General features: G+C 37.5%; 1 protein-coding gene across 12 annotated transcripts in view; it reads right to left on the reverse strand.

Moving 5' to 3' along the window:
• Positions 1–7,751: 7,751 nt before the first annotated feature.
• Positions 7,752–14,100, reverse strand: part of msi2b (musashi RNA-binding protein 2b) — a 253,360-nt gene continuing 247,011 nt past the window's right edge. For 10 of the 12 annotated variants that reach the window (XM_038709125.1, XM_038709130.1, XM_038709128.1 and 7 more), the window contains one exon: positions 7,752–13,524. In XM_038709125.1, the coding sequence (XP_038565053.1) occupies positions 13,480–13,524 (45 nt within the window). In that variant the 3' untranslated portion in view covers positions 7,752–13,479. The remainder of the gene's footprint in view (positions 13,525–14,100) is intronic. The other 2 variants (XM_038709121.1, XM_038709120.1) reach the window with 1 other exon arrangement.

Consider the following 14,100-nt stretch of genomic DNA (forward strand, 5'->3'; position numbering starts at 1 on the left):
CGTAATGACATTTCTCAGTTGTACAGGTCAAGAGCTGTTTTATAGAGCTATTTTTTTCTATTGAAAGCCCTCACACATTTTCATGAGTCCTTACATGCTGTTCATACTTGACAGGCACAGAAACCAGGAGCAGTGTATCATCCAAGTGCATCTCCTGCTTTCTGGGATGAATATATCAGCTCTGAGCAGACAGTCCCTGACATTTAGTGATCTGTAATGATCACCACAAACCTTACATCATCAAATGTCAGACTGAAGCACTTGCCACAGTTTGCAACTGATCTGATGTACATTGTGGTTCAAAGAAGAAATACTGCAGGCTCAGCCCCTTAGTGTTCACCCTGAGCCTTAAAACACAGAACCCTCACAGACTTTAACATCAGCCATGAGGAAGGTATAAGGGCTCAAAATGCTTTACTGGGAATGGGACAGCAGGTTGTGAAATCAAAATGCACCAGGGGCAGAGTAAAGTAAAAGATGTGGCTCATATGTACGTGTTAATAGCACACTGTATATACATTTATATTTTACAAACACACATTCTTCCTGTGATTTTATTTTGGTATATGCTGTTCATCATGGAGTTGAGAGCTGCATCATGCAAATTATTTGAATCAAACCACCAACCTTGTGTTAATGGGCAACCCTCTCTTCTTCCAGAGCTACAGCGGCCCCCATCCATTTTAATAAGACATGGGCTAAATTCTAATGCTAGCATGGCAACACAGTGACAATACTAACAAGCAGGTAATAAATTACCCAGTTCACCATCATAATGTGTCCTGTTAGCATGCAAAATTTTGAGTGCTAAAAACAAATTACAGCTGATGCTGATAGGAATGTTATTAGTTTCGCAGGTATTTGGTCATACACCAAAAAGATGGGCAAATGTTGACAGGATGATGGCGCTAGAAGTCAGAAGATCACCTAAGTCATTATCTCCTAGGGACCTTTGACTATCTCTAGCAAGAGTGGAATGGAAATAGTTAAGGTTTCACCAATTCTGTTTATGTCTGTCATTTTGAATATTAAATAGTATTTCTTCAAATACAATACATTTTACAAAGCAAAGCAGCAGGTGTTTTTCTGATCTTTAGTGTATAAAACAACAGTTGGTGTTGTGATCATGAAATAATACACTGGTAGATTTGGTCAAACCACAAATTCTCAAATATGAGGCAGAATATGTATATTGTGCCTATGTATGTATTGTAAAGGGGCTCTGTAAGACTTTTTTTGTAAGCTGCTGTGTTGAGGAGGCTTGATACATATGCCTCTGATTATGGCTCAATGAAATCCTCTGATTATGCACTGGACTGTCATCATCCATCACTAAAGCTGTCCATATATTTAGGCTCATTGGTCTCAGAAACATACAGTATGTCTCCGGTTCCAGTCTGTCTAGTCACAAACACCAGTTGCCTACACTCTGTCTCTATGCATGTAATCCCACAGGGCCGATCATTCATTTCTGTTTACTCACACTCCTCAGTGGCCCCTCTTCATGACACTTGTTCATAAGTGTGGGGAAGATGGAGTAAGTTAGAAAAGACTTGAAATCCATATAGGCAGGTGGACACCGTGACACGTGACACGTCTCTTCAGCTCTGCGCTAAAGAGATCTGCATTTAGATTATTGAAAAAAGACATGATACAGTCCAGCTATAAGGATGGTACTGCAGCCCAAAATATATAAAACAAGTACATGATGAGACAGTGTGCCCAGTGGGGCATCCACATGATCTCAAGAGCAGGGCCACCAGTGTTGCCTGAAGACTGTGGCAAGTGCAGCTGGCCTGCTGGTGATTTCTTTTTGGTCATCAGTAATATTCTCCCAGCAAACTGCTGCATATTGTTTGCTGCTAGGTGGAATTAAGCTTTGTGTGCTGTTGGGCTTCTGTGGAGGAGGGGGTGGGCATTTTGTGTGATATGGGCCATTGACTGCTTTTCCATAGCTCAGGAACAATAATGAGATTTTTTTTCCCCCAGAATATCAGTGCCGCCATTCAGCGCACTGATTGTGTTTATGAAATTGTGCATACATCTTTCAATGCTGGAGCAGGGGAAGGGAAAGCTATTTTCAAAACATTAGCAAATTGTTTTCTGTTATTGTGCAGAGATTGATAAGAGTATGTGTTGTCTAAAAACACACACACACACACACATACAAACACATCCGGGGGGGGGGGGGGACATAAAAAAGCAAAAGCATGCTGTTTGGCTTGGAATTGCCTATTGCTCTGCCCATCCACCAAAAAAAAGAAAAAAAAAAATACTTAAAGAAATATAAACTGTATCACCTTACGTTAATACTGTCATTAAGCTGTAACTACAGTAAATTCAATTGTTGCTTTGCGTAAGTTTAGGTGTACTATAAAATATATTTTGGAGATTATGCAATGTAATGTACTGTTATGCAGTTTATGTGGTTGCTGTTTATTATTATGATTTATTACTTAATTCATATGTATGCATCATGCATTTGATCTAATATTACATTGCTGTGCTGCTTAACAAATATTCCCGATGAGATATAAAATTGACCTTGAGCTGACCCTGCCGATCTTCTGTCAAATGACTTGAGATTTCACACAAATCACCTTTTATCTGATAAGAAAACCCCTGTATGGCAGTGTTAACCCACAGGCGTGCTTGTGTTCCTTCTCATGCATGGCAGGTTACAGCTCTCGTTAGTGGTTGCACTTTAGAGGCAGCAAAACCGATTTTCTGAGCTTTTCATTGCGTGGAAAAAGCATGGAAACGTTTGTGTCATAACAGCATTACTTTGCAGACACATTTTTTTGATGATGCCACATCGCAACTGGATTACACTGCACTGTGATATGGTTCTTATCTGACATCAGAGGCCCCTTTGAGCCCATTTCCCTGACATTTTTATTTATTTATCACAAATCCCACAAATCCAGTTTGAAAGCGCTTGAACAAATCTTCTCAAACAACAATGCAAATAATATTGAAGTCTGCATGGATTTTTTTGGGGGGCTAATTAATTAACTGCAGGCCTTTCTTTCTAGTGGAGTTCTGTGCCATTCAGAAAAGGGAGTTATTGTATTGTGATGAAAAATAATCAATGTGAGGATTTTTCACAGTGGGAAACATTTTGATTTGAAATATCAGAACGCGTTGGTGACACATGCTCTAACTGTTCAGTATTAGATTTAGCAGGCCTCTTAACCTGTTGGCAATAAGCAGAGTCTTTCCACCTTCACGCATACACATTCATCTCTCCTTAATTTAATTTTTTTAAGTTTGGGGATGCCTAAAAACAGGGAGGACTGGGAGTGTAGTGAAATCTCAAATATGCCTCACTGAGTTATATTTTATTCCTAAAAGCAGAGACTACAGGCTGTGAAGTGAACTTTAAAAGCCAGAAATTTGCAGCACCCAGCCAAGTAATCATTAATCCATTGGTAATGATCCCCTCAACACCAAGCCCCCTCCCAACCCCCTTAGGATTTACTTTGTATTTTTGCTCTGTCCTCCGGTAATAATTGACACTCTTACCTGCTTCTACAGTCTGTTGCTCACTAGTTTGCTCTAAGGCAGCTATTGATTCTGGAGCATCAGATCCATGGAGACAATGATGATGAACAATGAACAGACAGCTGCATCCTCTGTGATCTGGGCCAAAACTGATGGCCTTTGTGAGCACGTAATGCCTCATCTGGTGGATAATATGAGAAAAAAGGGGGACACAATATGTGGATTTTCTGAGTCACTTAGCTCATGACCTCCTCTGCGTTTTATGCCCACAAGTCTAAATATTGAGGCTATAATTACTTTGATTTGCAAAAGGACTGCAAGTGTATGTTTCTCTTCTGCAAGAAAAGCAGTCAACCATAAAACGTAATGTGCCGGAGATAATGATCCCAATTAAAATTCCATGTCCAGATGACCATTATGTTAAACATGTGTGTGATAAACACATAAAATAAACAAACTATTACATATATAAGTAGGAAAAACTATGTCTACATGTTGATAGGGAGTCTTTGTCAGAACCTGCTAATCTTTGCACCTCACATTAAATCATCAATAGGGAAGTATGGGATTATATATATATATATCTATCTCATCACATGGAGTTTTGAAAAGAAAAATAATTGCATTACAAAATACATAGAGTAATTAAAAAATATGCATATACTGGTTTCAAATATTAATCTCATATATAGTTCATTTGTTGAATCTATAATCTGTAATATATAACATAACATTTTATATGTTTTTTGTAGATTTCATGATTATAATACACAATTGGAGTTTTCTATCGGATTATGTTACAGATTATTATTTATAGTAGTGATGTGACTCCTCTAACATAATGAAAAGGTTACATGAGCTCAAGAACAATTTCTGAAATATAATGTGAAGATTTAGGACACAATAAAACTCATTCTTGAAAGAAACTCAGTAGTCTGACACAGCACGCTGCTGTTTGTTTCCTGTTCTCAAAAACAATCCAGGGACCAGTTTCACATATGAAGCTGTCTGCGTTCTTGGCTGCAGACTATTTGCCATTCCCAGAAGGTCATTTGGTTAATGCACATTTGAGTTTTCATGGACTCTTAACTAGTTTTTAATCAGCAATTATTAGTGAATTGGAAGGCTGTGCAGGCGCATGACTCTCTGCTGGCGGGAGAGTGCCCATCAATGTCACGTCAATTTCCATGCCAAAGGCTACATTAGGCCTGGAGTCTGGGAGGAAAGAGCCACCTGAGTGCCTCATCTCCCCATCCACAGCAGTCTTCCCATCAACTATTGACTCTATTACACAGCTCTGTCAAAAAAATTTTCCGCTTCAAAAGAGGAGCAACCATTACATGGCTGCGTGGGGAGATAATTTAGTGATGCACATAAAATTAAGTGCATATCCATTGAACATTGCTCATTATTGCACTTGAATTCCTACAATGCCAGGCTTGTGTGAGGATCCTGGATGCTTCCCAACCTTTCTTATCAAGGTGTAAACACACCTTTATTATTTAGGCTGATGTACTATATACATAGACGCCATTTTCATCTATATCTAACCTACCTGTAACAGGCAATTAAACACGCCAGCATCTCAGACTAGCTCTTAATTAGCGTTAATAAATGCTGAGGGGCCCTGAGGTGTCCTCGCAGGCTGTGGATGGGGGTCGTGAGTCTCCTGCAGCACCACATCACAGCATGAATATGCATGGCGGCCAGGTATTCTTCAGCTCTCTCCTCTGCTTTGCAGGCTGACGCACATGGAGGTGGCAGCAGACCGCCTCTTGAACCACCACTTCTTCATTACACCTCCACATCGGCGCGAGCGTTGTTGCCATGCTGCATCCTCGCAGTGGCATTTTCTGCACACTGTGGCTTGTTTGTGTTTGCCAGGAGCTGTCACATTCAGCCTGTTAGCACTGGCCCATGGGAAATTTACACAGAGCTGCTGGTATGAGGCCATCAAATGAGCCGGTGACGTGCTGCTCGATGCACACATATTTGGTAAAGTTTATGTGTCTGTATGTATGCTGCCAGTCCAGTTGGTGAACATCCTGAATCTTAGTGTTTTTCGAGCAAAATAGATGCATATTATTCTTAGTACATATTGAAAGAAGAAAGTGTTTAAGTGACTTAAAAAATGTTTATGTTCTTCATATCACAGAGCTTTTTGTGATAATTCCACCTCAGTTTCTAGATGATATACATCAGATGAATATAGGGGATACATTTTTAATGTTTGCCCTGCTGCTAAAATTTTACTATTTTTACTTTAAACCAAACTTTGAGTCCACAGATTAATAACAGCTTCCTTTTCTCTGCTGTGAGCTGACATTTAGCTCCCATAATGACTGCTGATTGTCTTGCAGTGTTCCACCAAAGATGTGAATCCTTGCATTTAAGGGCCGCTGAGTGTCGAGCTCTCTGATCATAATGGCACTTTTAATTAGCACTTAATTAAAGGCAGGTGGACTGGAAAGGTCAACCAGTTAGGTCTGTACATCTAAGACACAGATGGCGTGAGCATCAACTGTTTGATGAATTTGTCTGCAAATTACAGTGACCAGGGTCTGGACAAACACCAGACAGATCTGCTGTAGGTTAATAACAAAATACAATCACAACGCATAATTTTTTTAATCCATTTGAACATATTTTCCATTTATTCTAACTGTGCTTTATATAATTGCTTTGGATTTAACAAATACATACATTTAAAAAGTATCATTTACCAATTTTAGTTTTTTTAAAGCAATTTCTAAATTGTAATGTAAAAAAAAAAAAAAGTGGATTTACTGGACATCCAAAACATTTAAGTGGCAGTATATATTGTTTAACACATGTGCTGTATTTGATCTTTTGATGGTTTGTGTGGTTGAAATGTATGATATGTATGCACATATGGTACCTTATGACCTGGCTCCATCAGAAAACAAGCCAAAACATCTAAAGCAGCTTCTGTAGAAAGTGAAGTCCAGACTGTCATTTGGATCATCACTGTACTCATTACACAAACACAAAATACAAACATGGCTGCAGTGCGATCTAAACTTCGGGTGCCTCTGCTCTGAAAAACAGAGCTGGGAATAGTATTGATCTCAGTCAGACTTATGGATCATCCTGTCTGAAAGAGTGATGAAGCTGTCCGACTGTTGGTCTCACCTGACGAACACCTGCATTAAAAAATCCTCATCCCTGAATTTCAATGCAACAGTAACATTATGCTTCTTAATCTGTAATAGTGCACATACACAAAAATATATTTTGAATCTGCAGGAGGATACTCATTATGTAAATACCAGTATACTTAGCTATGTCTGTGGTTGTAAGTAGATGGTATACACTACATACTAGAGTCACTTTAGTGAAAAATTGAACAATCCAGTCAGAAACCAGTTTTCAAGACCTGGAGTGATTTTAATCTTTGGAAAAAGGGGGGGGGGGGGGGGGGGGGGGGAGTCAGAAAAGATTTTTTCCTTTTCAGTAGTTAATTCTTCTGGTTCACTTCAGAAAATTACTTGAATATGTTTTTTTTTTTTTGTTTCTGGCATCTGAAATGAAATTCCCCATCACAAGTACAAGCAGAACTAATCACACTGTGCACAAACACATCAAAGGTAAACCTTAATACTTTGTGTGTGTGTCTCTGCTATTGTACAGTTCTAAAATGCCTGTCATGAAGCAGCCCGTTTGCTCATCTACTCATCACATCCTCTGCCGTTTAGACACTGAGCCTCAGCTAATATTGATGCTCTCCATGTGATACTGCTGGTGAAAAATAAAGCACCGGCGGACGCCACACTTTCTCCTCAAAGCGCTACAGCTTCCCCCAGCGCTGGGAGAGACCACTGAGGGGCAGCAGAATTACACGCCAGCTCTTTGTTTGTTCACCGCTTCCCCAAATGCACCTTAGCGCTCAGACTCTATTAATCCTGCTGACTTATGAGTGACCTTGAAGGATCCCGGCGCTGATAAGCTGAGTGTGTGGTCGAGAGAAAATGTGGAATACAAAAAAACCTCAGTTGTTTGTAAGAAACAGAAAATACACACAACAGTCTCGTGTAGTTATCCAGTTATGGGATGTCAGCAGATGTTAAACACTATGGAAAGTGAATGTCTCTTTGATGTGATGGTTCAGTACATAACTACACTTGATATTGAAATGTTGAGTTAAACACTATATCAGACAACATATTTTTCCATCTTTAGCAAAGATATTACAAAAAATAAAAATACAATGAAACAGTGAAAACAAGTAATATAACAATTCAGTTTATTTTATTTATTTTCCAGACAGACACATCAATTTCTGGACCACAGTAGAGGATGGAAACCTTTCACAGACATTTTTTGTCAATATTATTATTTGAAAATACAAATATAAAATTAGACTTTCCACATTTGATATGTGAGAGACCCCCATCCATTATTATTATTAGGGTTTTTTTTTGTATATTTTACAACAGGGCTTAAGCAAGCCATATGATAACCTGAAAGATGCTTTCAGATGTCAGTCAAGTCTGTCTGTCTCTCGCCATAAAAAGTCGGTTAACATAAAAAAAAGGGGCAAGTGTTAGGAATGGGCAGACAGCAGTGAAGAGAGCTCTGTGCTCAGGCTGCAGAAACATGGAAGCACAGCAGAGCCTCACACTGCCGTCCATGCAGTCTGAAGAGCTTCCAGGCTCTCCTCTAGGCCATGCGGTCTGCTCCAAACTCGACAACACGCCAGGGGTGAACTCTCGTGTTGGTGAACGTAAGCTAATAATGACAACTATGAACCTGGGTGTAGCTGTGTGAGGGATATTCTGTATACAGCTGAGGTCTCCAGTCTAACATTGTTCAGACAAGTTCAAATGAGTGAAAATTGCAAGTATATATTCATCTTTACACATATATATTGCAATTGTATGTATATATTTAGCAATGAGCGTGGGTGAGATGGCAATGATTTGGACTGAGGGGGAAATTCACCCTAAAACACGACAGTACAGTTGAACTTGTGCTATTTCTGTCATCCCAAAGAGTACAATCTAGATCACAAACAAGACAGCCAACTCTGTAAATGGTGGAATTAGCGAGAGTCGCTTTGTGGAGACTAACTTTGTGGTCACTGTGACTGTATCCAGTATCTCTCAGAGATAAGGTTACATTGTCTGGTTTAAAACCATTAGCACCACTATGAATAAGCCTCTTTTGGGTATAAATGCTCAAGAACGTTCAATGAGCCTTCAAAGTCAGTCTAATTAATTGGAAATGGAGCAGAGCCTGAAACAGTCCTTGTCCGATGTCCCAGCTTTTGGGAGACAGTTGTTCATGGTCATAAAACAGATGATTTGAATCAAAGACGACAGAAATCTCATAAGTGCTTGTGGTTTCAGGGTGGGATTTTCCCAGAGCGGATGGGATCAATTGTTTGGCCATTGCCTAGCACTTGCCTCAAGATTCAAGTTTAAATGGATACGGTAGTACACTACAAATGTCAACACCTTCCAGGTTGACTTTTTTTCTTTTTTGATTATTTTATTTTCTTAAACCACGACCCCTCCCCCATCCCCAAATGGATACGCTAGTCTACTAAGATGTGTAACATTCATCAGCTGTAAACTGCTGTCAGTTTAAGATAAAATGAAATTACAGCAACAGAGCCATGCTACCTTAAAGTCCAAGCTACAGGATCACAAAACAATAGAGGAGTCAGTTTTGCTATTGTGTAAGGGAAAAGGAGCCATTTCATTTTGATTTCTTTCAGTCAAAAAGAGCCACCAGGCGCTGCAACAGTGAAACAAACAAAACAATCCATCTTATACTTGTTGCACTGTTGTTGGCTTTTCAGATGAAATGGAAACTCGGCTCCTAATGAGCTTCGTGTATCAGCTTGTTGGTGGTTTGAGTTACAGTTTAGTATTTGATAAAATATTCTGATAAAGTCAAGGGACAGTGCTGGAAATGAACTGGAGGAACACTTTCTTTTATCCCGTCAGAATTAAACTTAACTAGTACACGGAAGCATACATAATCAGGTTCCTGTTGAAACAATTTTGACGTTAAAATGTGCAAATGAGGTGAACATAAATATTAATGCTTTGAACATGTTATTTTTTGAAGAATTTTTTATTTAGCTTTCTGTTGTTTTCTATGATTTTGGGTGAATACTATATTGTAGTGTCCGGCGTGATCCATTACTGTTATCTTTTAACAATACAGTTTAATATTATGTGACTTGCTAAACATGTGGACGTCTTTTGGGATAACGTGCCTATTTTGAAATAACACAACAGTGTTCTGGATTCACTGAAATAATGTGTCTAATAGCATCACTAACACAGCTGCCATTACTTTACATACTGTATGTAATTTGACAGTCTATACAGGATGAGAAGAATGAATAGACACTAATGTTATTTATTAATGTAACAGTATTCAATTTTAAGACCCCACAAGGTGAAAAATACATTATATAACTGCTATAAAACCTAAATTATGTTTAATGGAAATTATACTGACAGAATAACTCAATCTGTGGTTGGGAGTGTGCACACAGCTTGAGCTCTGAAATTGAACTGGCTTTATAATAGGTTTGGTTTTGCTCGAAACACAGCTGCTCGTGTATATCTGGCGGGTCTGAATACTGGACATCCTTTAACATGGTATTTTGAGGAACCTTTGAGCACTTCAATTCAAGTTTTAATGTAATCTTTTTGCTATGGATTTAGCTTAGCAGTGAAGTCACAGCTTTAGGGTGCTGGTCCAGTATCAGGACAAACATTTAACCATCTAATAATCAGCCTTGTTACACAGCCTATCATCCAACACCTACTAAAAGTCCTCTACAGCCAGAGGTTTTCTGTTTAATGGAGTGTTTTGCAGGATGTCTTTTTTTTAAATTTCAACAGTAATGCCTCTATACTGTCAATATGTGTGAACAACATTGGCAACGCATTACAACAAAAAGTAGTTCCCCAAATCTAAATCATTTGAATTCTTAATACAAGTTTTGAGAGAAATAAGAGATCAAAAACAGTCTTATCTAAAAAATAACTGCACCGGAGGCATCTGGGATTTTTTTCCCCAAAGTGTACAAACATTAAACAGGTTACTTCAACAGCACTATGCCTGATATTATGACTATTGTGGTAATCATTGGTATGTTTCTTAAAAAAATATGAAATATTTCTTACATAAAATCTTTTCCCATGCTTATAGCTTGTGTCCCTCTTAAAAAAAAAATCAAAAATAAAAGTTTTGCATATCTAGCGTTAGCATTTAAGGTAGTATGGCACACCCCTATTAAAACATTCAAGGGTGGGGATCCAAATAATGCCTTGTGAACAATTCCATCTTACAGCGACTGTTTCTCTATTGTTCATCCACGAGAGCTTTGGTTAGCTGAAACCATGTGAGAGTGGCAAAACCAAACCAAAAATAAAACATACAGGGAATAAATTACAATGAACCTCTATCAAAATAATTGTCTGCAGATATCAGAACAACATGATCATTTAGAGAAAGGTCTATCTTGACTGGTCCTAAATCCACTATTCACTACAAGTATTATATTAATGAGTCCTATATAACATCTACTTTGTAATTACAGGAGATAGAAAAAGAGCGCAAGAGGGAGAGGGATAAATATGAGAGAAAGGAGAGGTAGAGCAAGGGAGAACAACAAAGACCACTACACTGGTATCAAAGACAGCACTCTGTTTACAAGTTAACTGTGATTTCTTTAAACACTAATGAAATCCATGAATGATCAACAAAAGAAGTAGGATCTCTGAGGATGGGGAATGGAAAGAGAGAAAGCAATGGATGCACAGTACATTTTAATAGTATATTACAATTATTAATATATAAACCACAAAGTATCGATAAAACTCTGATTAAACTTGAAATCAGCAAAGAAGCATCTTTCCTTTTTTTATAGTTGTGTATTTCTTATTTTCTTTTACATTTGAACATTACAAGGGTTTTTTTTCTTTACTCTTTAAATTATTACTGATCACACCTCCATATCATTTACTTTAGAATTATCCAGCATATTTCTTTACCTGGTTGTTTAGAAATAAAAGAAATGAGACAAGAGGAGGGTAAAATGAAAACAACAAATACACCGCAGGTAAAGTATTTCAGAATACACACCATTCATTCCATCAATGATTTTAAAAACCGGACTGCACTCTGGAGCATATTATTATTAAATGTTTGTCATGAGTAAAATCATTAACCACACGTACTGTGTAAAACCTGGTGCAGCGACAGATAGTGAATAATTCAGTGTCTTCTTCTGACCCTGTATAAATAGCTTTAGGTGATACATGGGTCTAATATATATAAAGAAATCCAAGTGTACACTGCAACATATCAGTTACTATTTCCCAAGCTGTTAACTCACCTCAAAACATTGAAGCGTTTGTCTAGTCAGGAATACATTAACCCCAAAAATCCTTCATACTATCCCAAAGCACAGGGCCGTTTTTTTAAAAAGCCAACATATACATGTGCAAATAGGAAAATGGCCTGTACTTTACTACTCACAGTGCAATGATTACTCGCTTTATTACCTTTCAGTGTTTTCGTTTGTTTTACCACTAGAATAAATTAAACCTGCCAATGATTCCACAATAGAACTCACAAAGGCTGAGGTATGGTATCAAAATGTTTACTTTCCTAATTCATTCAAAAAGAACTGATTCAGAGAACAAGCATTACATAAAGGCTCTAGCACAGAGCCCAGATATTGTGTTCCAAAAATGAATCAGGAACAAGCAGGATGAAACAAACAATAACATACAACTAACAAGTTCCTCTCAAGAGTATAAAAGTGTCAGGATGCACAGAGCACTGTAAAATGCCTGGTTCAAGTTCTAATCTTCACATCTAAGTACAGTGTGCTTTGGATTAAATCATCTTTTTATCTCTCGCTCTTTGAAATGATACCGATATCTTGACAGTTAGACAAAAGATACCAATCAGGCTCTTTTTAAATTTTTTTTTTTAGTTCTTAAAACTGTGTTGACTTAACTCACCGTTTGTAAATTTGCTGGTATGACACTTGTAAAATTATTCAGCTTCAGTATTTACAGAGCAAGTGTGTTCTGTTTGTCTCTGGGGTCATTATACCGTCTTCCAGCAGAAAAAAGTATAATAATAACTGTTTACAGCTTTTTCTTCTATTCACACGCTATAACATGTTCTTTTGACACACCATCACAAAAATATGCTATTCTCTCACTGAGTTGGTTATATGCAGTGACTGGAATAATATGTACAGCTACATTTCTTTTTCTCAAGTTTGAATTCACAATGTAGTTATATGAAATTTGTTATAGCATATATATATATTTCTAAACAACAAAAACAACACTTATAAAAAAGGACCATAAAAATATTGGAGTCCTCTTTGTATTGCCCAAAAATAGGTAATTATGGTTAACAATGAGACATCACATGAAATAAAACAGCTACTAAGATTTATTACTTAGATACCCTCTTTAAGTTTTCCTTAAAATTGAATTTTTTTTCTTCTCTGAGTCCCTCCACACTGAGCTTCTTTTTTTTTTTTAAGGAAAGACCGAATGGAACATCCAATCACTTCTCCTTTACACTAACCAATACAAAGATGAAGACATGACTTGCAGATATTCTTGGCTATGACCCCCGCACTTCAAACAAAAATCCATTTACACAAATATACTATAAGATAAAATCAAATGACACAAAATTAAGGTTAAACTAAAATGACTTTCTAAAAACTAATCAAAAACAAAAGCTAACAGAGGAAGGAAACAGGTGAATGAAATCGACGTGAAACATCATACCAAACCAGGTTGTAAAGTTATAGGAGGTTTGGATTATAGTACAGCAGTTGTTATTTTTCTGAGATGACTAACTTTTCTTCTTCATATGGTTCCAACTTTCATTCTTTTTTCCTGGGTGATGCCGTAGTGCTTGAAGTTGGATAGCATCACCTGCACACAAAGCCAATTAGAAACTTCGTCCTGTCTTTCCTGGGCCACCAGATATACTCTGCTGGGTGATAAAGAAAAAAAAGGGGATAGCAACAGCATTAGAAACTGTTCATTAATTTACATAAATCCTGACAATAAATACTGTACTCCGTAAGTTTCACTGTGACATTTACTGACAGAAATCTGTCAATCACGAATGTTCATATGACTTCTACAACTGAGGCAGGATAGCATGAAACAAATGTAACAGCAATTATCTTATAGTGCAGCAGGTCAAAACTTGCTGCAGGCATAACATAAGTACACATAATTACTTGTCAAGAACACCCTATTTAACAGCTTGGTGCATGTATGTTCCCATTTTAAAAAGTCATTCACATATCACACATCATATCTATAAAAAATAGCTGGAAGCAGACAAAAAGCTCAAGACATTTTGAATAGAGGGCACTGGTTCTCCAGTTCCAACAAGGGGCAATGTTAGCAATAAAGATGAATAACAGTGACAAAATAATCATGACCAAACTGAAATATATGGTTCCTCAAAGACATTTACTGCTTGGAGAATATTATGATTCAAGGCAATTGACCTGTTAGTAAATATATTTGAGATTTGTTTTAGTCATAGCGGTGAACA

Source organism: Micropterus salmoides, unplaced genomic scaffold (assembly GCF_014851395.1).
Source record: "Micropterus salmoides isolate LMB-PRFRI ecotype aquatic unplaced genomic scaffold, ASM1485139v1 Ms_hic_scaffold_9, whole genome shotgun sequence".
Lineage (NCBI taxonomy): Eukaryota > Metazoa > Chordata > Actinopteri > Centrarchiformes > Centrarchidae > Micropterus > Micropterus salmoides.